The sequence below is a fragment of the Hypanus sabinus genome, chromosome 25, assembly GCF_030144855.1.
Source record: "Hypanus sabinus isolate sHypSab1 chromosome 25, sHypSab1.hap1, whole genome shotgun sequence".
In the NCBI taxonomy this organism is placed as follows: domain Eukaryota; kingdom Metazoa; phylum Chordata; class Chondrichthyes; order Myliobatiformes; family Dasyatidae; genus Hypanus; species Hypanus sabinus.
The window spans coordinates 19372496-19399457 of NC_082730.1; the positions used below are offsets into that span (position 1 = coordinate 19372496).

At 42.6% G+C, this 26962-nt stretch overlaps 1 protein-coding gene across 1 annotated transcript in view; it reads left to right on the forward strand.

Moving 5' to 3' along the window:
* Positions 1–26962, forward strand: part of cntn2 (contactin 2) — a 229430-nt gene that overhangs the window by 149408 nt on the left and 53060 nt on the right. The window contains exons 8-13 of the mRNA XM_059950245.1: positions 4655–4836; positions 15052–15188; positions 16801–16930; positions 18818–18968; positions 21723–21850; positions 22436–22611. Of these exons, the coding sequence (XP_059806228.1) occupies positions 4655–4836; positions 15052–15188; positions 16801–16930; positions 18818–18968; positions 21723–21850; positions 22436–22611 (904 nt within the window). The remainder of the gene's footprint in view (positions 1–4654; positions 4837–15051; positions 15189–16800; positions 16931–18817; positions 18969–21722; positions 21851–22435; positions 22612–26962) is intronic.

Consider the following 26962-nt stretch of genomic DNA (forward strand, 5'->3'; position numbering starts at 1 on the left):
ATTAGAGAGTGGATAGACTGGGACAGTCTTCCTTGAAGAGTAGGAGGCTGATGGGTGATCTTATAGAAGAATATAACATGAGGGGTATAGTTAAGGAGAATGGCCAGTTGATTTGCTCCTGGTTCTTTTTCTTCTTGGGCCCTTAGCTCACAGTGGAGCATTGATGACCTCCTGTCTCCATCGTCCAAAGTTGATGGTATGGTTGGAGTTCAGCAATGTTTTTGTCTGTAATTCATTGTATCCATTAGACTATTAGATCCATTAGATTATAGAGACTATAGAGATTTGCCTGAGAACTGTTGACTGGCCTTGCCCATTTCCACCTCTCACAACGGGTACATAGGGTTTGGTCTTTGAGAGACATTTTTGCCCAGGGTAGGGGAGTCAAAGACCAGAGAGCATAGGTTTAAGGAGAGTGGAGAAAAATTAAAGGCAAAATGAGGGACAACCTTTTTCACAGGAGGTGATGGTTATGTAGAACAAGCTGCCAGAGGAGGTGGTAGAGTTGGATGCAATTACAAGCCTGAAAGACATTTAGACAGATACTGTATGTGGCTAGGAAAGTCACTTTTAAGCTTGGGTTGTTTTCTCTGGACTGGTGGAGATCTGACAGAGCTTTATAAGATTATGAGAGGCTTAGACAGACGAGACAGGCAGTATCTTTTTCCCAGGGTCAAAATATCTAATACCAGAGGGCATACATTTAAGGTTCAAAAGAGATGAGAGGGGCAAGTTTTTTACATAGAGAGTGGTGAGTGCTTGGAGTGAGCACCCTGGACTGGTGGTAGAGGCAGATATGTTAAAGATTTTTAAGAGATGTTCAGACAGGCATATGAATGTGAAGGGAAGATATGGACATTGTGTAGGTAGAAGGGATTAGTTTGGTTGGTCATTTGATTATCTAATTGAATTAGTTTTTCACAATATTGTGGGTTGATCGCCTGTCCCTGGTCTGTACTGCTCTGTGTTCTATGGGATATGAGCCAAGTACAGACAGGCGGGGCTATTTCAATTAGGCAACTTGATTGACATAGGTGAGCTGAGACAAAGAACCTGTTGCCATGCTGCGTAACCTTACGATACCATCATTACCATTGCTAGTGTAACGGTACAAACACCAAGCAAGATTATCAACTCATTCCTTCCTCAACTGTAACAGATTACATGTTTAGTGTTTAGTTACAATGGCAGCAAGGAGATTTTGGTACAAATCCGCTGCCTTGTTCAGTGACAGAGCTGATAATATATTTTCTCACTTAATCTCACTGGAGGACAGACATAACAAATAATCCATTCAACCAGAAAATCTAATTTGAAAATATTGTTCCAAGAAAGAACACACAATATTAATACAGTGCCTTTCGCATCAAACCCAGACAGTGACTTCAGGCATTGGAAGCAAGTCTTGCGTTGATGGCTCACTGACAGAGATTACTACCACTGCACTAACCATCACCAGTTTATCTGTTTTTCTACTGGCTATTAATAAAATCCTTCAAAAACACAGATGCTTCCAATGGAAAATTATCTAAGATATAAAATATAGGCATTGAATGCTTTAGTGGCCTGAAGTCAATACCTAACAGCACCAATGCACCGGGGAGCTGCTTTTATTTAGGGATCTGGAATAAGGCTAACAAAATGGCCGCCTGCTTTAAATGATTGAGCTATTTTCATGTCAAAGGTCAAGGATCAACTTTATTTGCCATTTCCATTTACATGTATTAGGAATTTGCTGTGGTGTGTCAGTGTGACATGCAACAAAAAAAAATGCAAACTTTTATAAAGGATGAAGAATTATATAAAAATATTTTTAGAAGTGCAGATATGGAATAAAGTATGCATAAATACCTGCATATGCTTACAATGTAAATGGCCTTAGAAACATGGTTTAAAGTATTTACAGTGCAGTGCTTTAACTGAGGTAATAGATAGAGGGAGTGGGGAGGGGGCTAACTAGAATGGTTGATCAGATTAAGTCCCTGGAGGAAGAAACCTTTAAGATAACATGAGGTTTTTGCAACTATTAATCACATATAATCACATACTGTATATTGATATCAAATGTACAGTCAGTGGCCTGGATAAATACATATTTAAAATGGCTGCAGTCTTTCTGGTTCCTCAACAGCTGGGCAACAGATCACCTTGAGCATTTCCCACTTCCCCTTCCTATCCCCCTCTCTCACTAAGTAAAAATGGCATATCTGTCCCATGGACAATGTATTCCTTTCACTTCACCTGCATTTAACTCATATTATGCCATCGTCAGTAGTCAGCAGAAGTGCATTTAATAAATAAATGAATACTTTCATTGGTCACATTATTAGGTACACTTGTACACCTGCTCGTTAATGCAAATATATAATCAGCCAATCATGTGGCAATAACTCAACGCCTTGTTAATGAGAGAGGTCAAAGGTGAAAGGCCAGACTGGTTCAAGCTGACAGGGAGGTAACGGTAACTCAAGTAACCACGTGTTACAGCAGTGATGTGCAGAAGAGCATCTCTGAATGCGCAACATGTCAAACCTTGAAATGGATGGACTTCAGCAGCAGAAGACCACAAGCATACAGAAACATACCCAGTAACCACTTTATTGGGTACAAAAATCTGTGGCATTTCCTTTCCTGGTCAGACAGAGTTAAGGAACGCACTTGGTGCAGAGAAGATGGTTGTTTAATATTCATCAGGCTCATGTTATGCCTTCTTTGGGTGGGATTCATATTCAGTGCAGTTCACAGAAAAAAAAAATTCTGTTCCTTACTGATAACAAGAAATCTTCTCTGAATCGCTGCCATTTTTATTGTTCTCTTATTTTTAACACTGTTTCTGAAATAATATAATTCATTGAATATCAGTCAGCTGTGAATATTGTACTAAAAACACCCTGCTGAAATCTAGCTACAAGATTTAGAAACCCTGGGGAATGCTATCTAACTTGATAATTCCAGTGCATAACACAAGCTGCAGGTAAGCTTGTATTAACTTTATGGGATTTCTCAGCCAGAATACACTATTGCTAAAGTGACAATTGCTTGATATTTTTTCAACAACATTATAATAAAAAGCCCATTTGCTTCTAAACATCCCTATGTTCTAAGGTAGCGCACAGGTTAATGTGTTCTAATGAAATATCTTTGTATCTTACTATTAATGCAATTGTCATCCATTTAAAATAATTGAATTAATGGCTGAGTGATAATAGCACTCAGAGGATTTTTAATGGAACATGCTAGAGGATTCATTTTCAGAGCCCGAGTGAGATCTGATCTGTTTATTTGAAAAGAAGTGTTTGAAAAGCCGAGTCCTGTTAATGCGGCTAAGAGGGGTGAACATTAGCCATGACTTCACCTCTGAATGAGCACCACAAGGTTCAAGTCTTGCTCCTGAGAACCAAGTGTAAAATCCAGGTTGACATTGCTCATATTGAGGGGATGCAGCAACATCTAGAGTCTGTCTCTCGGATAAGATGTCAAATAGATACGCCTCTGCCTTTCAGATGGGTATAAAATATGAAACACTGACTTGGCTGTATCTTGGTGCTCTGGCCAATATCTATCCCTCATCCATTCATTGTAAAGGAATGGTAGAGGTGTCAATCTTTTGAAAGCCAGTCAGAAACTCTGGTATTAGTAACAATCCTGTGCAGCCTAATGTGTGACTTGGGTTCCTAACCGTTTGGGTTGAGCCTGGAGTCTCCAAGCTTTGCCCGATGCTCAATGATTCAGGAACACCTTCTTCCCCTCTGCCATCAGATTTCTGCATGGTACATATATAATTCTTCTATATGTTTATATTAGTAATATATAGCATAATTTATGTCTTTGCACAGGACTGCCACCGCAAAACAATAAATTTCACATTATTTAAATCAGTGATAATAAATCTGATTCCGATTCTGGTTTTGAGGTGGAGCTTGATCTCCAGGCAGTCTGTGGAATGTAGATGAGGAGAAGAAGAGAAAGAAAATATTTTGTAGCATCATTAGTTTGAAAACAAATCTCGGAGAGAGGGCTGGTGGGAGTAAAAGCTGATAAAAGTCGATAGGATTCTATGGACTCTCTTTGCTAGCCTGTTGACACCAAGCTTAGTGACAAATGATGAGAAGTTGGTACGTTCCAAATGATGAGGGTCTTTGATGCTGGTTTCCAGCTTCATGAGGAACTGTTTCTTGAAAATGTTCTTGATGGTGGGGAGGCTTGTGCCAATGATAGATCTGGCTGAGTCTGCAACCCTCTGCAGCCTCTAGTGACCCTAGACATTGAAACCTCCATATCAGGCTCACTACAATGCATCTTTAAATATTAGTGGCATGCCAAATTTCCTGAAGCTCCTAATGAAGTAGAGATGCTGCCATGCCTTCTCCACGATCTGAATGAGAGAAACTGAGTTCCACCTGTCCTTTTAAGCACACGGAAAACTCCCATGTCGGATTTCTGCTGCCACCTTGGAAGATAGCTTCATCTCAGCCAACATCACAAATATTTAGCTTGTTGTCACTGACCAAAGTTTTTCCTACATTCCTTGAGTGACTACTCGTCAAAGTAGATGATTGCCTGTAAAATGTCCTGGGACTTGCTCAGGTTGTGAAAGATATTATACCAATGCAGTCTTTAATTTTTTATGGATCTGGTGTTTGCTTTCTTACAGTCCAGTGCCCAAAATTAAATGGAAGAAGCTGGATGGACCGATGCCCTCAAAAGTTTTGAAATCCGTGAACAAGCCCGTCCTTCACATACCGGATGTACAGTTTGAGGATGAAGGCATCTATGAATGTGAGGCAGAAAACTCAAAAGGAAAGGACTCAACGCAGGGGAGAATTATCGTTCATGGTGAGAGGAATTATATTGTTTAAATAAGCAGTGGACTGAGATGTGGCAAAGCTGGGCACAAACCAGAAGGAGTTCTTCGAGCAGGGGGGCACAGTCTGGGGTCAAGGGACCCCTCGGTTAATGGTAGGTGTACATGGCATAAAAAAAGTTGGGAACCCCTGATTTTGAGGTAGGAAAATGCAGGCATATTCATATCCACCTTCATAGTAGGAGATAATCACAGAAGATTCAGCTGTCTCTTTGATTATGCTGGCTGCTTTTCCAAGGCAGTGATTGGTTTAGAGAGAGTCTATGAAGGGTCAGCTGATTTTCATGACATACAAACAAGCTGGATGAACTCAGCAGGTCGGGCAGCATGTGTTGAAATGAGCAGTCAACGTTTCGGGCCAGAACCCTTCGTCAGGACTGAAGAAAGAGGGGACAGTGTCCTTATAAAGAAGGTGGGGGGAGGGTGGAAGGTGCCAGGTGAAAAACCAATCAGAGGAAAGATCAAAGGGTGGAGGAGGGGAAGCAGGGAGGGGATAGGCTGAAGAGGTGAAGAAGGAATTAAAGGGGAAAGCACTATGGGTATTAGAAAGCGGCAGAATCATGAGAGAGGTGATAGGCAGCTAGAGGAGGAGGCAGAGTGAAAGTGGGATGGTGGAAGGGAGAGGGAGGGAATTACTGGAAGTTGGAGAATTCAATATTCATACCAAGGGGCTGGAGTCTACCCAGACAGTATATGAGGTGTATGAGGTATATGGGGCTGATTTTCATGATGATCACAACTCTGCAGTTTCTCATGATATATTGTCCCCATTGTGAAAAGGCTGCATATCATTCCTGTCAGGCTCTGCATCTTCTGCGCTTTTATGGGTTACTTAAAATGAATCATCAAACAATTTACAACTTATAACATCAGGGTTAAAATAGTGCATTTCGAAAGTGTGCCAAAAGCGGTGGACAACCTGAATGGGTGTAACCTTTGAAATCCTATTGAAGATGGAACTTTTGAGAAGAATTCCTTTCGCTCAATATGAACATTATGTTTGTGGATCAAGTGCTTATCAGTGGGGTTACTGGCAACAAGGGGGATGACAGTAAACTCGGTGACGGAATGATGTGGGGTGGAGTAATGGCAAAATTCCGAAATAAAATTAAGTTCATTTAGTTCCAAATCGAACCATTCACAAAAATAAATTGGAAATGCTCCACACCCTGTCAGGGTCCAGTACTAAGCCACTGTCTGTGCAGAGATGCCTAGTAAACCCTCAGTGTGAAATAGCCAGCATCGTGTTGACTTTCGTGGTTTATCCAGGCTGAATATAATGTGTCCTCCTCAACTACTTCATTTGTTACAGCAGCTTCAGAAAGTATCAGGAAGGTAGAATACTATAACAAGAGTTCGGTCAAACTTGTGTTGTATTCTCTGGAGAGGTGGAGGCTGAGCGGTGGACATCTGAAAGAAGCTTAAAAGATTATGAGTGGCATAGATGGAGTAGAAGCTCAAAGTTCAAACTAAATTTTATTATCAGAGTACATATATGTCACCGCAGTCAACCTTGAGATTCATTTCCTGCGATTATTATCAATAGAATTATAACTATAACAGGATCAATGGAAGACCAACCAGAAGACAACAAGCTCTGCAAAAGCAAATGTAAATAAATAGCAACAAAAAGTGAGAACATGAGTCCTTAAAGTGAGATCAGTGGTGGGGGGAATATCTCAATGGATGAGCAAGTGAGTGTAGTTATCCCATTTTATTCAGGAGCCTGATGGTTGAGGGGTAGGAACTGTTATTGAACCTGATGGTGCGAGTCCTGAACCTCCTGTCCCTTCTACCTGATGGCAGTCATGAGAAGAGAGTGTTGCCTGGGTGTTGAGGATCTCTGATGATGGATGCTGCTTCCCTATGACAGCATTTCATGTAGATGTGCTCAACGGTTGGAAAGGCAGTATCCATAAAGAATTGGGCTGAATTCACAGTCTTTTGTAGGATTTTCTGTTCAAAGGTATTGATGTTTCCATATGTTTTCTGGACAGACAGTATAGATTTCCCAGGGTTGAATTGTCTTGTGGTGAACTACATATACCTGTCGGGACACGCCCCCCCACTGACTGCCTGTAGCTCCTCCCACATACCCCGATATAAAGGCGATTGAGGCCTGAGCCCGGCCCTCAGTCTCCAGGATGTAGTGTGGTGGTCAATTGCTGCTTGTTCTTTCTTCCAGCCAATAAAAGCCTATATCTCGGAGAGTTATTGATTGTGCATCATGTCTAATACCAAAGGCCATGCATTTAAGGCGAGAGAGGATAATTTCACACCAAAAAACCAAGAAGTAGGCAGATGGGTGACGGTCCAGAGGCAGGGGGAGCAGGCAGAGAGAGCAGAGCACCCCTGCAGCCATTCCTATTAACAATAAGTATACCGTACTGGATACTGTTGATGGGGATGACCTACCAGGAATGAGTTGTAGTGGTCCTGCCTCTGGCACAGAGGTTGAACCCTCAACTAGAAAGGGGAGGAGGGAAGAGAAGAGAGCGATAGTTTTAGGGGACTCTATAGTTAGGGGGGCAGATAGGAGATTTTGTGGGGCAGATCGGGAGTCTCGGATGGTATGTTGCCTCCCTGGTGCCAGGGTCCGGGACATCTCAGATCGGGTGCAGGCTATTCTTGAGAGTGAGGGCATGAACCCAGATGTAGTGGTCCATGTAGGGACCAATGATGTAGGTAAGGTGAGTGAGGGGGTCCTGCTTAGAGAGTTCAGGGAGTTAGCTGAAAGGCAGGACCTCCAGGGTGACAATCTCTGGATTGCTACCTGTGCCAAGTGCGAGTGAGGCGAAGAATAGAATGATTATGCCCATTAATACGAGGCTGAGAGCATGGTGCAGGAAGGAAGGGTTCAGGTTTTTGGATAATTGGTCTTTGTTCCAGGGACATTGGGATCTGTTTCGAAGGGATGGTCTACATCTGAACCGGAGGGGTACTAACATTCTTGCAGGAGTATTTGCCAGTGCTGATCGGGGGGGTTTAAACTGGATGTGCAGGGGGCAGGGATCCAGATCCAGAGGGTTGGTCAGAAGGTGCATGGGGTTAAATGTGTACAAGGTTTGGGTGATCTTGAGAAGGTCATCAAAATTCAGGGTGCAATTTGCCCGATGGAAGTTCAAGGAGCTGGGTTAGGTACAGTAGACAGTGTTTTAAGCAAAGAGAGGAGGAATGGGCTAAGAATTCTATACTTGAATGCGCGTAGTGTCAGAAATAAGACAGATGAGCTTGAAGCTCAGATGAAAATGGGGAACTACGTTATTGTTGGGATAACGGAGACATGGCTGCAAGGGGATCAGGCCTGGGAATTGAGTGTACCAGGGTATACGTGCTATCGTAGAGACAGAAATATGGGAAGAGGGGGTGGGGTGGCCCTGTTGGTGAGGAATGAGATTCAGTCCTTAGCAAGAGGTGACTTGGGAACAGGGGAAGTAGAGTCTGTGTGGATTGAGCTGAGGAACAGTAAGGGTTAAAAGACCCTAATGGGTGTTGTGTACAGGCCCCCAAACAGTAGTGTGGATATTGGGTACAAGTTGATTAGGGAGTTAACATTGGCATGTGCTAAAGGTAATGCAGTCGTTATGGGAGATTTCAACATGCAGGTGGACTGGGAGAATCAGGTAGGTGCTGGACCCCAGGATAGGGAGTTTGTGGAGTGTCTAAGGGATGTATTTTTGGAACAGCTTGTGCTTGAGCCAACCAGGAACGAGGCTATTTTGGACTTGGTGATGTGCAATGAACAGGAATTGATAAGTGATCTTGAAGTAAAGGAGCCATTAGCAAGTAGTGATCATAACATGATAAGTTTTTATCTACAATTTGAGAGGGATAGGGGCAGATCAGAGGTGTCAGTGTTGCAATTAAATAAAGGAGACTACGGAGCCATGAAGGATGAGCTGGCCAAAGTTAAATGGGCGGATGCCCTGGCAGGAAAGACAGTGGATCAGCAGTGGCAGATATTCTTGGGCATAATACAAAAGATGCAAAAGCAGTTCATTCCAATGAGAAGGAAGGATTCAAAGAGGGGGAAGGGGCCACAGTGGCTGACAAAGGAAGTCAGAGATTGTATAGCATTAAAGAAAAAGAAGTATTACAGGGCTAAGATGAGTGGGAATACAGATGATTGGGAAAGTTTTAAGGAACAGCAGATCTTAACTAAAAAAGCAATACGGAGAGAAAAAATCAGGTATGAGCTCAGTCTAGCCAGGAATATAAAAGGGGATAGCAAAAGCTTTTTTAGCTATGTGAAGAGAAAGAAGATAGTTAAGAACAATGTTGGCCCCTTGAAGAATGAATTGGGAGAAACTGTTATGGGAAACAGGGAAATGGCAACAGAATTTAATGCATACTTTAGATCTGTCTTCACCAGGGAGGACACAAGCAATCTCCCAGATGTATGGATGGGCCAGGGTCATAAGATATCAGAGGAATTGAGACAGATTGACATTAGGAAAGAAACTGTGATGAGTAGACTGGTAGGACTGAAGGCTAATAAATCCCCGGGTCCAGATGGTCTGCATCCGAGGGTTCTAAAAGAGGTGGCTCAGGAAATTGCGGATGCATTGGTAATCATTTTCCAATGTTCCTTAGATTCAGGATCAGTTCCTGAAGATTGGAGAGTGGCTAATGTTGTCCCACTTTTCAAGAAGGGAGGGAAGGAGAAAACGGAGAACTATTAGCCTAACGTCAGTCGTGGGGAAGATGCTTGAGTCCATTATTAAGGACGAAATAGTGGCACATCTAGATGGCAGAAATAGGATTAGGCCGAGCCAGCATGGATTTACCAAGGGCAAATCATGCTTGACTAATCTGTTGGAGTTTTTTGAGGGTGTAACAAGGATGTTAGACGAGGGTAAGCCAGTAGATGTTGTGTACCTAGATTTTCAGAAGGCATTCGATAAGATGCCACATAGGAGATTGGTGAGTAAAATCAGAGCTCATGGCATTGGGGGCAGGGTTTCAACATGGATAGAAAACTGGTTGGCAGATAGAAAGCAAAGGGTAGCAGTGAATGGGTGTTTCTCAGACTGGCTGGAGGTGACTAGTGGGGTACCACAGGGCTCTGTATTGGGACCACAGCTCTTTACGATTTATGTCAATGATTTAGATGAGGGCATTGAAAACTATATCAGCAAGTTTGCTGACGATACTAAACTGGGTGGCAGTGTGACATGCGAAGAGGACATTAGGAGAATACAGGGAGACTTGGATAGGCTGAGTGAGTGGGCAGATACTTGGCAGATGTCATTCAATGTGAATAAATGTGAAGTTATCCACTTTGGAAGCAGGAACAAGACGGCAGAGTATTGTCTGAACGGTGTCGAGTTAGGTAAGGGAGAAATGCAAAGAGACCTAGGAGTCCTAGTTCACCAATCAATGAAGGTGAATGAGCAAGTGCAACAGGCAGTGAAGAGGGCAAATGGAATGTTGGCCTTTGTTACAAGGGGAATTGAATATAAGAGCAAGGATGTTCTTTTGCATTTGTACAGGGCCCTGGTGAGACCACACCTGGAATATTGTGTACAGTTTTGGTCTCCAGGTTTAAGGAAGGACATTCTGGCAATTGAGGAAGTGCAGCGTAGATTCACTAGGTTGATTCCTGGGATGGCAGGGCTGTCTTACGCAGAGAGATTGGAGAGATTGGGCTTGTACACGCTGGAATTGAGGAGATTGAGAGGGGATCTGATTGAAACGTTTAAGATAATTAAAGGATTTGATAGGATTGAGGCAGGAAATATGTTCCAGATGTTGGGAGAGTCCAGTACCAGAGGGCATGGATTGAGAATAAGAGGTCAGTTATTTAAAACAGAGTTGAGGAAGAGCTTCTTCTCCCAGAGAGTTGTGGAGGTGTGGAATGCACTGCCTCAGAAGACGGTGGAGGCCAATTCTCTGGATGCTTTCAAGAAGGAGCTGGATAGATATCTGATGGATAGGGGAATCAAGGGATATGGGGACAAGGCAGGGACTGGGTATTGATAGTGAATGATCAGCCATGATCTCAGAATGGCGGTGCAGACTCGAGGGGCCGAATGGTCTACTTCTGCACCTATTGTCTATTGTCTATTGAGATGTGAGGGACAAGTTTTTTTTACACAGAGATTTATGGGTGCCTGGCATGGTGATTGAGGCAGATACAATAGGAACTTTTAAACAGGCACATGAATGTGAAGGAAATGGAAAAATATGGACATTATGTAGGCATAATGGATTAGTTTAGCTGACAACTTGATTACTAATTTATTTCATTTGGCTTGATATTATGGGCCAGAGGGCCTGTACCTGGGCTGTACTGCCCTACAGTACTGTGCAAAATTCTTAGGTACACCAGATTTTTGTATATGGTTTCAGATGGTGTGACCCCCACAGAACCCTGACCTCAATGTTATCAAGGCTGTCTACGATTACCTGGAGAAGCAGAAGCAATTGAGACGGCTGAAGTCTGCAGAGAAACCATGCCAAATTCTCCAAGATGCTTGGGACAACCTACCAGCTGATTTTCTGATACAACAGTGTACCTAAGAGAACTGATGCAATTTTAAAGGCAAAGGGTGGTCACATCAAATATTGATTTAATTTTGTTTTTTACTGTTTACTGTTCATTATAATTTTTTTTTGCTATTTAGAATATTTTCATTCCATTATTTTTGAAACCAGATTCACTTTACGGAATTTTTTTTACATGTGTCTTTGAATTTTGCACAGTACTATATGTTCTAATGGGGTTAAGGGGCCATAAAATAGTCATGGTAGAATGTGGCACATAATCGATGGGCTGAATGGCCTAATATTGCTCCTTTGTCTTATGGTCTTATAGTCTTAACGCAACAGTTTTGGTGCTGATATGGTGTTAATGACATGGTACGAGTGTGATCGTTTATTTGCATGCAGGTCAGTTATATCTGCTATTAATTATAATAAGGTTCACTTGAGAAGCAACCACCAGGGTATAATGTTGCTGAGTCTGCGGGTTACTCATTCTGTTAAACTCAAGAGATTCTGAGGATTCTGGAAATCCAATATATGTTTGATTCTACAGCTGCTCAAACTTGCTGATTCCAGTCAGGTTTGACTCTAAGGAGACAACAGAGGCCAGAGACCTCTCTTAAATAATAGAGAATTTCAAGGATGTCTTACTCAGTCAGGAGCAAGAGTTCACTTGACCACAAATGTGTCAAGTGTCAAAGGAGGCTGGTGCTGGGCTCATTCCTACACATACCATCCCTTCTTTGGCTCATCCACCGAGCCGCAGCACGTTGTCCCCTGTCAGGACTGGTTACTCCAAGTTGTTTTAATTATTGATCGCAAAGTTGATGAGTTGGTTCTCATGAAGCTGCTGATGCCTGAAACAAAGTAGGGAATCAATAGCATCTCCGAGCTCTGCCAATATATGGAAGTTAATCGCATATATACTGATAGGATCTTATAGGCAGCCAGTCAGCAAACCAATCACCAATGACAGCTGAAGCATTAGGCTTCCTATTGGCAGTTCCCAATACTACCCTCTTCATGTGATGCTTCCATCTTCTAATCTCCAGTCAAATCACCTTCACTATGGACTGCCATCCAACCTTTTCCCAGTCAGGACCTATTCTTCACAATATTGAACATTCAAGGCTCTGAAGCCGACAAATACTCCACAGAAGTCTCCTTGCTTGAAAACACTCTGTCATTAAACCACATCTGCTTTAATGCTGTAAAACATCCAGGGTGCCTCACGGGGTTTATCAGACAAAATTTAACACCGGGCTACATTAGGAAGTTAGAGCAGCAGATCAAAATCTTCAAATAGCCTTGAAATGAGGAGCACAATGCAGAGAGGAATCTTCCAGAGTGCTAGACTTCAAATATAGAACATAGAACACCACAGCACAGTACAAGCCCTTTGGTTCATGATGTTGTTCCAACCTTTTCATCTATTCTAAGATCAATCAAACCCCTCCTTCCTACGTAGTCGTCCTCCCACCATTTTTGTAAAATCTATGTGTCTATCTAAGAGTTTCCATAAGACCATAAAACATAGGAGAATAATTAGGCCATTCTACCCTCAAGTCTGCTTCACCCACAACCTACCTCTGATATCCCACCTAACCTCCAATCACCTTAAAATTATGCCACTTCTTCCCTGGCTACCATATAACTCTCAAGGACCCTGCCTGATCCTTACTTCTAAACCTAAATTATGCTTCTTTCTTCATCTTGACTAGATGTTCCACATCTTTTGTAAACCACAGTTCCTTCACTCTGCTTTCCACAGAATATCTCTTACCCACAGAACATGCAGTGGGATGGCTAATGATGCATCAAACCCTAACAACAGGGCCAATCTCCGCTCTAAGATCAAAATGGAGTTGTGTACATTATTTTACCTATATTTCTCATTCCTTCTCACATGGAACTCAAAATAGTCAAGAAGACCCGCAATGAGACATTGAAGAAGAAAACAGATACATCTATGAGAAAGAAGGAAATAGCAATGAGATACGATCATAGAGAGATACTGTGCAGAAACAGGTGCTTTGATCCACCAAATCTGCTCTGACCATCAGGCTCTCATTTTCACACTGATCTTACCTCAAGTGATTTTATTCTCCCCACATATACTAAAGATGAATTTTATACACAAAAGGTGAACTTTATCTTCTAAAGGTGAACTCTTGATCACTTAGTCTACCTTGTCATGGCCCTTGCACTTCACCCTCCCTCTGACTGTAACACTACATTTTGCTTTCTGTTTTTCATTCTTGTACTATATTGATGTTATTTTGAATGAGATGCTCTGTCTGCATGACATGAAAACAGCAGTCTTTCATTGTATCTCAGTACCTGGGGCAATTTACTGTTCAACCATCGACCATCATGTTTTTGGGATGTAGCAGGAAACCCATGAAGTTACAAGGAGCACGTGCAAGCTCCAAAGAGACAGCACCAGAGGTCAGGATCAAAATGGGTCACTGGAGCTATGAGATACTGTGATGCCCCACGGCTCTGAGATCCAAAATAAAGGTGGAAACACTCATCGGGTCAGGCAGCATCTGTGGAAGGAGAAACAGAACCCTTCTCCAGAAATGGGAAAAGAGAAAACATGTTGGTTTTCATTAAGATCATGATCAGATTCTCTTCTCGTTGCTGGGGAGAGCCACTTGGAGGCTGGATAGGGCTTTTCCTCCTGGATGAGCAAACTAAAGCTTCTCTCTCTGGAGTGGAGGAGGATGAGAGGTGGTTTGATCAAAGCATGCAAGATGACACAAGTAGTACAGGTTAGGCGCCACAGTAGCGTAGAGGTTAGTGTGATGCTATTACAGCTCAGAGCATCAGAGTTCAGAGTTCTGGCCCAGTGTCCTCTGTAAGGAGTCACTGTAGGTCCTCCCTGTGGGATGTGTGGGTTTTTTCTGTGCACTCCGGTTTCCTCCCATGGTCCAAAGACATACCAGGCAGGGTATTGTAAATTGTCTCGTGATTAGGGTAGGGTTAAATTGGAGATGATGGGGGTGGTTGGACAGTGCAACTGAAAGGACAGGAAGAACCTGTTCTGCACTGTATCTCTAAATTAACAAATAAGACATAGATCAAGTGGATAGCCAGAGATTTTTCCCGAGCAGAAATGGCTAATAGCAGGGAGCATAATTCTAAGGAGATTGGAAGAAAGTTTTTTTTTACATGGAGTGTGGTGCATTCATGGAACACCTTACCAAGTGGTAGAGGCAAATATATTAGAGGCATTTAAGAAACTCTTAGATAGACACATGGATGATAGAAAAGTAAAGGGTTATGTACAAGGGAAGGTTTAAATTGATCTTGGAGTAAGTTTAAGGGTTGGCACAATATCGTGGGCTAAAGGGCTTGTACTTGCTATAATGTTCTACGTTCTAAAGATGTTAAGTATTGGTAGGAGGATTGGGTTATTGTTGTCACATGTATCAAGATACAGTGAAAGGCTTGTCTTACATACAGTTCATACAGATCAAATCATTACACAGTGCATTGAGCTGGAATAAGGCAAAACAATAACAACGCGGGAAGTACATGTTTTACACAACAAATCCACAGCACCCATTGATCAAAGAGGAATCTGCATAGCACTGGTAACAGATGGAAATAAAGAAAGTAAGATGCCTGACATATAGAGGATTCAATTTCTTCACATCTCCTCTCACTCTGACTCTCTTTTTATTTTCTCACCCCAGCTCAGCCAGATTGGCTTCAAATCATCAGCGACACGGAGGTTGATATCGGCTCCGTCCTTTGGTGGAAATGTGCGGCTGCAGGAAAGCCCCGGCCTACTTGTAGGTGGCTGAGGAATGGTTTGCCGTTAACGTCTAAGGTATGCACACTTAGCAGTATTTTCCACTCATGTGGTCATGAATGTTGATTTAGAAGAACCATGTCTGTAGTTATATATTGTTATTGGGATAATTGTATTGGACAGTCGGAGGCTTCCTGGTATTTATTTTATTGACCTTTAAATTTCTGTATGTATTTTATGTAGGTATTTCCTGGCCATGTTTTCATCCATCCTTTTCAATAGGAATTTATTCAATGTATTAATTCTCGGGACATTAAATGGAAAAACCGCCAGTTATTCCTCATTCTCCAGTTTTTTTTCCTAAGATGCTTAAGAACTACTTTCTCCATGAACCTTTGAAGTCCCTATCATGCAGTTATCCCATTGTGCTGCTGGAATTTTACCCCTGCACCAATGACAGGATATCATTTTTTTATATCCAAGTTAGGACAGCATATCGTTTCACTGGGAGAACACATTCCTGCGTATCTTCTATCCAGAGTTCATGGGTTACAGGTGGCACTTTTGCACAGAGGTGGTGAAGGGAGTGGAGATAGAATTTAGATGGGATGCAAATCATTTAGTCAACATTGCATTTGATGGTGTGTGTTCGATACTAACCACTTTCTTTCCCAGAATATGGTTGAGCAAGTAAGTTAGAAAAGGGGTTGGGAATACCCTTGGCTAGCCTGGATGCTGTGCAACTTTACCAGGACTCAAGAAGTTCAACCTGTTGAGCATATTAGCAGGAATTCTACTGATCAACTTAGAGCTGCATTGTAAACTGGACATTAAAGTCATAACTTACTGTTTTTCAGAGCATAGGTTGTTTCTAGTACTGGCCAAATTAGCAAAGACCCTGGGGTATTTTTAGATTTTCCAAAGAAGCCCCGTCCAATAACGATTGATAATCACCATTATGTCATCCACCACATTGAAGTGTGTTGCGTTCTGTTCTTTCGATGAGCCTCCAGCCTGAGATATGGCTGGTTGCTCAATCGCCATGGGCATCAGAGTAGGCTTTGATACTGGTTCAATGCCCTTTCCAAGATAGACCAAGGGAAAACCTTTGCAAAGTTGACTGGAAGTAGGGCAGAAGGAGTGGGGTGTCAGAAAAGTGAGATCAATTGGTTATTTCAAAGCCTAGCACTGCCACAAGGGGACGAATGGCCTCTGAGTGGAATGACATTAATAAAGTCTATGAAAGAGGATGGTGTGCACACCATCTGATCAATCTCTGTTGTCAGTCTTGACAATCTTCCATCTTCAGGGCAATTAAATAACAATGATCTCATATGTATAACTGTTGTCCCAGTGTCCTTTACATATAATTCCAGGCCATAATTTACATATTCAGGGCCTGGTACTTACTCACACAGCCAGCAGGGACACTGAAGTCTTCACATATTAAGAACAGAAAATCCCTCTACATTCTTATCCTGTGTTACACACAATCCCCAGTAGGAGTTAACTACACAATCACAGAAGAGGAAACCCCAGCTGATCAGTCCATTTCCTGGTCATCGACCAAAGAGACCAACTCCACCGGTCTTATTCACACCAAGTGAAGGGTGGCTGTTCAGAACCAAATTCTCTTTCCACTTTTATCACCTGCTTCTCTCTCATTGGGTCTCCATTTTAACTGTTTCAGAGCCGCTTTGAAGTCAATAGTTGCGCGTTGAAGATCTCAAGACTGGCTCTGGAGGATTCGGGAATGTACCAGTGCGTTGCTGAGAACAAACACGGAACTATTTATGCGAATGCAGAGTTGAAAGTAGAAGGTTGGTTGGACATTTGACATTTGAGTCTCCAGATTCTGAGATGCTTTCCATGATGTTACTGAAAGCTTCACGGAGTAACAATGGACAGTGAATGCTGGCAATGCAACTGGGAACATTCCAACCTGTAACCAAGACCACAGTCTGCATTGTTGTATGAGAAAAGGCATTCTCAGATGTGGATTGATTACTGTCCATTTTCCCATCATTGGAATAGCTTTCGTTGCATCCTCTTTTTACTCTGCTTTCTTGCTGCAGTTTTAACATAAGGAGCAGTTCTCTAGTAAGTGCCCTTTCTCTGAAAACTTGGGATATAAAGTAAGAATTTGCTCCATGACCACTCCTTTTGCCCTGACCTAAATGGTTCTACTTCACTGAGCACTGTGCAGGAGTGGGATTTCCAGCACTGAAGCATTCAGAGCTGGACACTGTGTGAGAGTCTGATGCTACTTATCGCACACTGGAGAGCCTTGTGTCTCTCATTGTTCACACACAGAGTAAGCCAGCCTCCAGAGCAGTGCTGGAGTGTCACTGCGTGGAGCCAGTGACTCCAGTGAACCTCACTGTGTGAGAGTCCAGGAACCCAGACCAGCCTGAGAGTTCAGTGTCTATCACTGAGTGAGAACCCAGTGACAGCATTACACAAATTCGCAGTCAACTTCAGTGTGAAAGCCCAGTGTCCAGGATGGGCATAGAAGCCACGATCCAGTACCGGGCAAGAATTCAATAGCCCTCACCGTGTATCATCCGCTGTTTAAACATAGAACATAGAATAGTACAGCACATTACAGGCCCTTCAGCCCACAATGCTGTGCTGACCCTCAAACCCTGCTTCACATATAACCCCCCCCACCTTAAATTCCTCCATATACTTGCCCAGTAGTCTCTTAAACTTCACTAGTGTGTCTGCCTCCACCGCTGACTTACGCAGTACATTCCACGCACCTGAGTGAAAAACCTTCCTCTAACATCCCCCTTGAACTTCCTTCCCCTTAACTTAAAGCCATGTTCTCTTGTACTGAGCAGTGGTGCCCTGGGGAAGAGGCGCTGGCTGTCCACTCTGTCACTCAGTTCCTCTTAATATCTTGTACACCTCTATCATGTCTCCTCTCATCCTCCTTCTCTCCAAAGAGTAAAGCCCTAGTTCCCTTAATCTCTGATCATAATCCATACTCTATAAACCAGGCAGCATCCTGGTAAATCTCCTCTGTACCCTTTCCAATGCTTCCACATCCTTCCTATGAACTGGACACAGTACTCCAAGTATGGCCTAACTAGAGTTTTATAGAACTGCATCATTACATCGCATCTCTTAAACGCTATCCCTCGACTTATGAAAGCTAACACTCCATAAGATTTCTTAACTACCCTATCTACCTGTGAGCCAACTTTCAGGGATCTGTGGACATGTACCCCCAGATCCCTCTGCTCCTCCACACTACCAAGTATCCTGCCATTTACTTTGTACTCTACCTTGGAGTTTGTCCCTCCAAAGTGTACCACCTCACACTTCTCCGGATTGAACTCCATCTGCCACTTCTCAGCCCACTTCTGCATCCTATCACTGTCTCTCTCCAATGTTCAACAATCCTCTACACTGTTTACTCTCTGTGGAAATCCTATCTCCTTTATAGGGTGAGAATCCACTACCCAACTGCACATAGGTTCAGTGCTCAGCGCAGTGTGGGAAACCTGCGCGCCCCACTATAGGCATTTAAAATCCTCTCTGTGTGAGAGTCCATTGTCCCACAGTGTGTAAAATTCCAGTGTCCAGCCTAGCATGGAAGTCAGGCCTCCCTCGCTGTGTGAGAGCCCAGTATCAAGCACCATCTTTGAATCTAATTTCCAAGGAATATTTCATTTCAGTGGTTTACAATATTTCATTCCTAGCTTTTCATCCGGATTTCCAAGCGAACCCAGTGAGAAGGCTCATTCCGGCAGCTCGTGGAGGAGAGGTGATGATTGAGTGCAGCCCACGGTCTGCTCCAAAACCTAGCATCCTTTGGAGCAAAGGAACGGAAATTCTCTCCAACAACAGCAGGTGAATATGTCAAAGAACCTTGATGTGCCTCGTGACCCTAGGAATGTGAAATGTTGCCACTGACTACCTTAGGTGAAGGCCAAAGTTCAAGGTGTACCTAATCCTGTTTTGGAAGGAATGAAATTGGACTGGTGGTTAGTTGGTTGTAGGGGACACAGAGGAGGACCAAAGAGCATGCTCTTTGATCAATGGGATGATACATAGTGTTTTCTGCACTGGCTTTTTGAACAAGCTTTTCCAGTTGATTCTATTCTTCTGATGGCTCCCCCATAGCACTCCATCCTTCACCCTTTTCAGAGGCGGTGCTGAGCTACAGAAAGTCTACATATTGTGTGTACATTCCCAGGAGAGGATAATATAAGTCCGTATTCTTCAAGAGAATTGGGGATGAAATGAAAAATCTTGCATGACCTTGGTTAAAGGCAACTCAAAGTAATGGTCCAATATAGGAACAATGGGTTGAATGGCCTTCTTCTGGACTGTATGATTCTTTGAGAGCTAAGAACTATTTTCCTATTAGCTGTTCTTAGGAACAATGTCTGCTTATGTAGGTGTGGAAGTGATTAATGTTTGTAGAAACAAAAAGGATTAAAATGACATAGGGAATGGGGAGTTGAATGAAATTTTGGATGCTGGAGGAACTTGTGCAGCATCTGTGGCAGGACAAGAGTCAACATTTTACCATGACTATCCTACAACCATCAGGCTCCTGAACCCACATGGATAATTACACTCACCTACTGCCCCATAAGCCCCTCCATCCAGTGCATTATTCTCCACAGCTTCCTACCACCAAACACATCTTTACCTCTCCCAAAATGTCTGCTTTCTACAGAGATCACTTCCTCCATAATTACCTTATCAATTCATTCCTCCCCACCAATCTTCCTTAAGCCACATATTCATCCATGAGAGAGAAATGCTACACCTGTCCATTCACCTTCACTCTCACATCTATTCAGGGCCCCAAACAGTCCTTTCAGGCGAGGCAAAACTTCACCTACAAATCTGTTGGTGTCATCTATTGAATCCTGCGCTCCCGATGATTCTTCCTTTATTGGACAGACCCAATGTAAATTGGGTGAAATCGCTTTGAATTTCCCAGTAATCAACCATTTTAATTCCTCTCCTATTATTGTTGTTATAATATCACCTCTTTTGCCATGATGAAGCCATTCTCACTTGGAGGAGGAGTAGCATCTGTCTCAGTCACCTCCAAACTGATGGCATGAACATCAATTTTTCCTTCTTCCATTACCCCCCCCCCCCTTTGGCTTCTTACCTCTTCTCATCTTTCACCTTGTCTTTCTCCCATTGTCCACCCTCCTCTCCTATCAGATTCCTTCATCTCTACAACTTTGCCCTTTCTATGTTTTTGACCCAACACTTCCTAGTTTCTTACATAAAAAAGGGAGGGGGGGGCTTTTTATTCTGTCATCTTCTCCCTTCCTCTCCAATTCTGATGAAGGTTCTCAGTCTGAAACTTTAATTATTTATTCATTTATCTATTTTCATAGATGTTGCTTCGCCCTGCTGAGATAACCCTGGCATTTCGTGTTGCTCTGGATTTCCAGCATCTGCAGAATCTCTTGTATTCACTCACCACAACTTTGAACCGATTCCACAACCTACAAACTCACTTTCAAGGACTCTACGACCTAGTTTCTCAATATTATTGATTTTTTTTCCTTACACAATTGTCTTCATTTGCACATTAGTTGTTAGTCAATCTTTATGTAATTTTTATCATAAATTCTGCTGTACCGTGTTTCTTTATTTTCCTGTAATTATCTACAAAAAAATGAATCCTCAAGGTAGCATATGGTAATAAACACACAGTTTGAGAATAAATTTATTTTGATTTACTTTGATTTTGACTTTGTTTTGGTTGAAACCCAACATCATGACTTGAGCTCCCCTTGCAGAGTGATTGCTGCTCCAACCTGCAGCCTTTTGCATCTCAAAATTGGATAGATTCACTAAAGAACTAATTTCCCAATCTTAACTGTTCTAGAACTGTGGGAAAAGGTGCCAGTTAAACAAATAGGAAGAAAAACCATGTAAAAGCAGGGATAATTGAAGAGTGTTTCAAAGCAGGCTGAGGAAGCAAGGAGATGTGTTTTGGGAAGAAATGAAACAGAGCAACTGAGTGCTCAGCATTGATTGGTGTGGAAATGTGAGTATATAATGACAGGAAAGGGGGTATAGAAGATGGGGCTTATGGCACTGCTCTGGGTACAGATGCATGTTGAAGAAATTTTAAACAGATTCTGTAGATGCTGGAAATCTGAAGTCACACACACAAAACACTGTATGAACTCAGCAGGACTGGCAGCACCCAAGGAATAAAGAATCGACATTTTGGGTCAATGCCCTTCATCAGAACTGTCCTGATGCAGTGTCTCAGCCCAAAACGTTGACTTTATTCTTTCAACATAATGCTCTTGGACTTAATGAGCTCCTCTTGCATTTTGTGTGTTGAAGAAATTGCCTCTGATGCAGTGAAACCTGAAGGTTAAAAATGAGTACGACCTTTAACCTACTGAGGAATTGGAAGCCACATACATTGCAAAGGACGGTGAGCAATATGGGACCTGTGGTCTGAGAAATTCCAAGCCCGATGCAAACTGTGACCAGATCAAATTCTCTTTATTGCCATCCACTTGAACCCAACCATTTGGCCAGGAGGATGTATCTGAAGGCAATTTCAACCCACTATTGTCCTTCCTGTAAGCCTCTGCTTTTCTCTTGCAGAGTGACCATCACCGCAGATGGCACCTTGAGGATTACGAACATTAGTCGAACAGATGAAGGGAAGTATACCTGCTTTGCGGAGAACTTTCTGGGAAAAGCGAACAGCACTGGCACTGTGTCAGTCAGAGGTTAGTCAGCATGGACCACAAAGCAAGGCAATTTCAGCTCTCTTACTAGCCACTTTCAGGCTAGAGAAACAGTGCCTCATATTCCATCTGAGTAGCCTCCAACCTGATGGTATGAACATCAATTTCTCCCCACTTTCCCTTCTCTCTTCTTCCATTCCTCATTCCTCTCATCTCTTCTCCACACCTCCCTCTTGTGCCTCTTCTCCTTCCTTTGCTTCACTCCTATCAGATTCCTTCTTCAGTCCTTTGCCTTTTCAACCTATCACCTCCCAGCTTCTCATTTCACCCCCATCCCCCACCCACCTGGCTTCTCCTGTAACCAGTCAACTTGTACTCCTCCCCCTCACCCCACCTCCTAAATTTAGCTTCTTCTCTCTTCCTTTCCATTCTTGCCAAAGAGTCTCAGCCCAGAATTTAAGGGAAGTATACCTGACCTGTTGAGTTCCTCCAGTATTTTGTATGTACTGATTAGCTCCCTTTCTGACACCTTAAACATGATCCAATTCATTTCCTGTTCTCCAGTTTTTCCCTCAACAACCCACTTCCTTGATTCATAATGTCTATTTCTCCCACTTTTCCCCTCAGATGCCACCAAAATTACTCTGGCCCCATCCAATGCTGACATCAACCTCGGAGAAGACGTTATTCTGCAGTGCCATGCAAGTCATGATCCCACCATGGACCTCACCTTCACCTGGTCAGTGAATGAATCGCCTATCGACTTTGATGTTTTACGGGACCATTACCAACGTGTTTCCACAGTGAGTATAAACACTCAAAGCACAACACCCAGACCCAAGTAGCAGTTGTTTATCCCCTCAATAATGTACACCCAACGTCAAACATTCTGACTTGACACGCTTAGTCAACCACTGATCTTAAAAAATAACTCTCTCATGTCACTTCAGAGGTTGCATTTTCTTCACAAACATTGAATGCAAAAGGCATCGATTAAAATTATCTCATGGAGCACTTCAGCAAAATGTTGGAAAAACAAATGGGGAAAGATAAAACTTTGTTGAGGAGGAAGAATCGGAAAGCTTTAGGGAGGTAGTTTAAAGGACATCAGAAAATAATTTTAGTTTCTGCTTCAATAAAGAGTTCTAGCAGAGGGACTTTGACCTGAAATGTTAATTATTTTTCTTTCCACAAATGCTGTCATTTTAGTGAAATTATTGATAATGAAAAACTGAAATAAAAAATAGAACGTTCTAGAAACACTTACTGCCTGTTACAATTATCTCTATTTCTTTCCTGTTACCATTTCTCAGAATGTACTTCTGTCAATCGTTGTTCCTCTCTGCTCCTTGTTGTGCATCAAGTGGCAACCTTGCCGTTTATAAAACAAATGTTAAGGAAAAGGCCAAGATGCTAGCTCAATGCTCAACTCGGCAGGGTTGGAAACCCTGCAAGGTGCTGGCCGGGTTTGAACCCATGACCAATCGCCTTGAAGTTCAGTGCAGATGCCACTACACCACCGGTCAGCACAATGTCAGTCATTATTCACATTCTTCATTCTTCTGTCTCATGGAAAAGAGGTTGTCCAATACAATGATAAACATCATTGTGAAATCCAAAACTCTTAAGCAAAAAAAGGTTAACTTTCACTTTTAACAGTTTGACAAAGCAGATTGTAAACTTGAGCAACACACAACATGCTGGAGGAAATCAGCAGGCCAGGCAGCATCTATGGAGGGAAACAAATATCCGACATTTCAGGCTGAGACCTTTCATCAGGACTGGAAAGGAAAGGGGCAGAAGCCAGAATGAGAAAGTGGAGAGGGAGACAGGAATACAAGCTAGCTGGCAACAGGTGATGGAGAAGGTGTGTGGGTGGGAAGGGGGTGAGAAGCTGGGAGGTGATGTTCACTATTTCCAGTTCCTCCCCTGGCTGCATATTTAGAAATACAACTGCAATGCTTAGAAGCATTAGGACAGTTACTTAGATCTGAAAGGCAGAGAGGGATACAGGATGATTTCAGGCTAAGAGGACGAGTGTGGATAGGCATCATAGTCAAGGAATGGCACAAGGCCTATTTCTATGGCACACTGTTCAGTGATCACATGATTCAACTTTCGGCCCCTCTCCATTAGTGATCTAGATTTCAGCTGCCAAGACTCCAGACACTGGAATTCTTCCCCAACCTCTCTGCTTCGATCACTGCCTTTAGATCTATACTTACCTCTGGTCAGCCCTCCTTGTGGTCTTTGATAAGCCTCATGAAGTATCCTGGGATCTTTTGCTGTTTCAGGGAGTTCTACCAACATTATATATTTTGAAATATACATTGATCCATTCACAAGAGGGATTTATCAAAGAATGCTGAATCATGCAGAAAATATACCATTCATTTGTTAATAACTGTTTTCCTAAGCATAAATATTACAGGAACATCAGTGCATAATAAATAAGCAATTAAAATATTTAGAGCTGTCTACATAATCATTTATTCTGCAGTTCAAACTAAATTAGCATTTTCCAAATAAATACAAGAGAGTCAGATTTTCAACAGGTTTTTCTTTAGGGTATCTCCATTCTACCCCTACCTCCTCTCTTCCCCCATACTCATCCCTTCATGATAAGTTCCACATTTCCATTGCCCTGGTCTCTTCTCACTTCCCATCCTTACTCACTCTTGCTTTCCTTTGTCTGATGGGATTTTCCTTCCAACCCCCTACACAAGGAGGTAGTGAGAATATGCTCCAAACAGCAAGGTTGTTGATTTGTACAGTGTACATGTTTCTGCACTGTTGTCACATCAGAACCTTCAGATGTGGCCCAATTCAGAGGGAGGAGCACTGAAGTGGGTCAACAGTTCACCGACTTGAATGAGAACTGTTGTAGAAAAACAATAAGTACCAGACCAACAGGGCCGTTAACTAAACCTCTCAAACTGAAAGTTAGATGCTGACACTGCAGCTGAAGGCAATACCCAAAAACTAAGTGAATACTGCTCCTTTCCAGCATCAATCGAAATGTTAGCCCTCTTTCCCAGAGAAGGTTGAGGGTAAGCAGGGAGCATAACACTACTGTGTTTTGGGTCAAATCTCAACAAGACTACAATGAAAAGGGAGTCAAATACCACCATAGTGAAACAGTAATTAGCAGAGACATGCATACTCACAGGCACAATTGCTGAGCCTGTTACACAGCTTACACTGTAGATCCCACAGTAGAGTCCATGGTTGTGACATGTCATTTCTGGAACAAATTGACACTAGCCTTTTTGGGCCTTCTCTTTCCACAGATTTACTATCTTCTTCTTTGGTAGTCCCTAGGGACCCATCATGACTTAATTCCACTGCAGTTCTCTGGGTTTTAAGGTGGACCAACTGTAGGAAAATGATAGAAGTTTCACAGATAGAGATATCTCATGGGGTTGAAGCATTAAAGCTTTTTATAAGGTAGTGCACTTCTTCCAGGGCTTCTGTGTGATCCTGATGAATGGACTCAAGATTTTCAATCTCTATCACTCCATCTCCAATCTCAGTGGTCATGGACCAGAGGTGTCCCTGTCACAAGGGGGACACAGAGTGGTCCCTAATGCAGGACACAGGCACTGAAGAACTAGGGGCAGGACAGGAACAACTGAAGGATAGAACAAGGTGGGGAGACCATGGCATGCAACAGTGATCCTGGGGTTCAAAGAGTTCATGGCAAAGGCAGGACCCTGACTAGACTAAAGGATGGGTCAATGGGACAAGGAATGCTGTGAGGATAGTCCCCTGGGCAGTTTGCAGGCACCACCCATCAGAACAGAGGGTCAGAGTCCCCCCCCCCACCACACAACAGCAGTCCAGCCTGCTTACCCAACAGAGGCAAGGGATCAGAAGGGAGCTTAGTCCAGGTTGACTACAAGAACAGACTTACAGAACTAGATGATTAACAGTGGGTACTCCAAGCCAGGGTCAAAACAGGATAGCCAGACAAACAAGGTGAACCAACTAGACTCAGTCCCAGAACCCCTTATATACACCTGCAAGCCGATAGGTCTCAGGTGCACCTCCTTAAGCCAAGATGATCTTATTTGGGCTTAGGGTGAAAGGAGGGGCGGCTACAAGACCCAGAGTCCGGAGTCTGCGGACTGGATCAAGACCCGGAAAGTGGGCTCTGGACCGGACCATAACAGTCCCAGAATCAGTGGTAGTGTTGCATTTCTTCAAAGGAAGAAAATCCTTGAATCTTTTCCTCTGTCCACTTTTTGCATATTCCATCTTACCTAAAGGGAGTTCTTCCCTAAGCCTATATAATTGAGCAGCCTAATTTTAAAAATATTTATCTCTGAAGCTAGTTGTGTGGTACACTGATGAAGTTTGATTAATTCATCTTATTGTCACAAAAATTAAGCATGTGTTGATTACAAATTACAAAGTGGTGATTCACCAAGTAATTATTGAAAATAACTATTAAAATAATAATTCAGATTCTAAATTATTGATCACATATACGTACTGTACATCAAAACAAACATTGAAATGTTTTGTTTGCACTAACAAACAACACACCGAAAGTGTCAAATAATTAATTGCATAGTAAGTTTAAAGACTAATTGTATTTGAAACTGTCCGTGTCTGGCCTTCAACATTTTGGTACTGTGGAACTCTATTACTCCATCACTCTACACCCAGCTTCCATTAGATAGATAGATAGATACTTTATTCATCCCCAAGGGGAAATTCAACATTTTTCCAGTGTCCCATACACTTATTATAGCAAAACTAATTACATATTTACTAATTACGTATTTAACTCAGTATAAATATGATATGCATCTAAAATCACCCTCCCAAAAAGCATTAATAAATAGCTTTTAAAAAGTTCTTAAATATTATACTAAAGTGCATTGAGTGGTAACTTAAGCTCAGTCCTAACCCCAGCACTTAACATGTCTTGCCCCTGGCGGTTGAATTGTAGAGCCGAATGGCGTTGGGGAGTAATGATCTCTTCATCCTGTCTGAGGAACATTGCATTGACAGCAACCTGCCGCTGAAGCTGCTTCTCTGTCTCTGGATGGTGCTGTGCAGAGGAGTCTCCCTAAGTTTTTGAAGCCTTGCGATCTCTAGGCAGTGAGGGGAAGGAGGCTCTTACGCTGATTGGGATCTGCTTCCCAA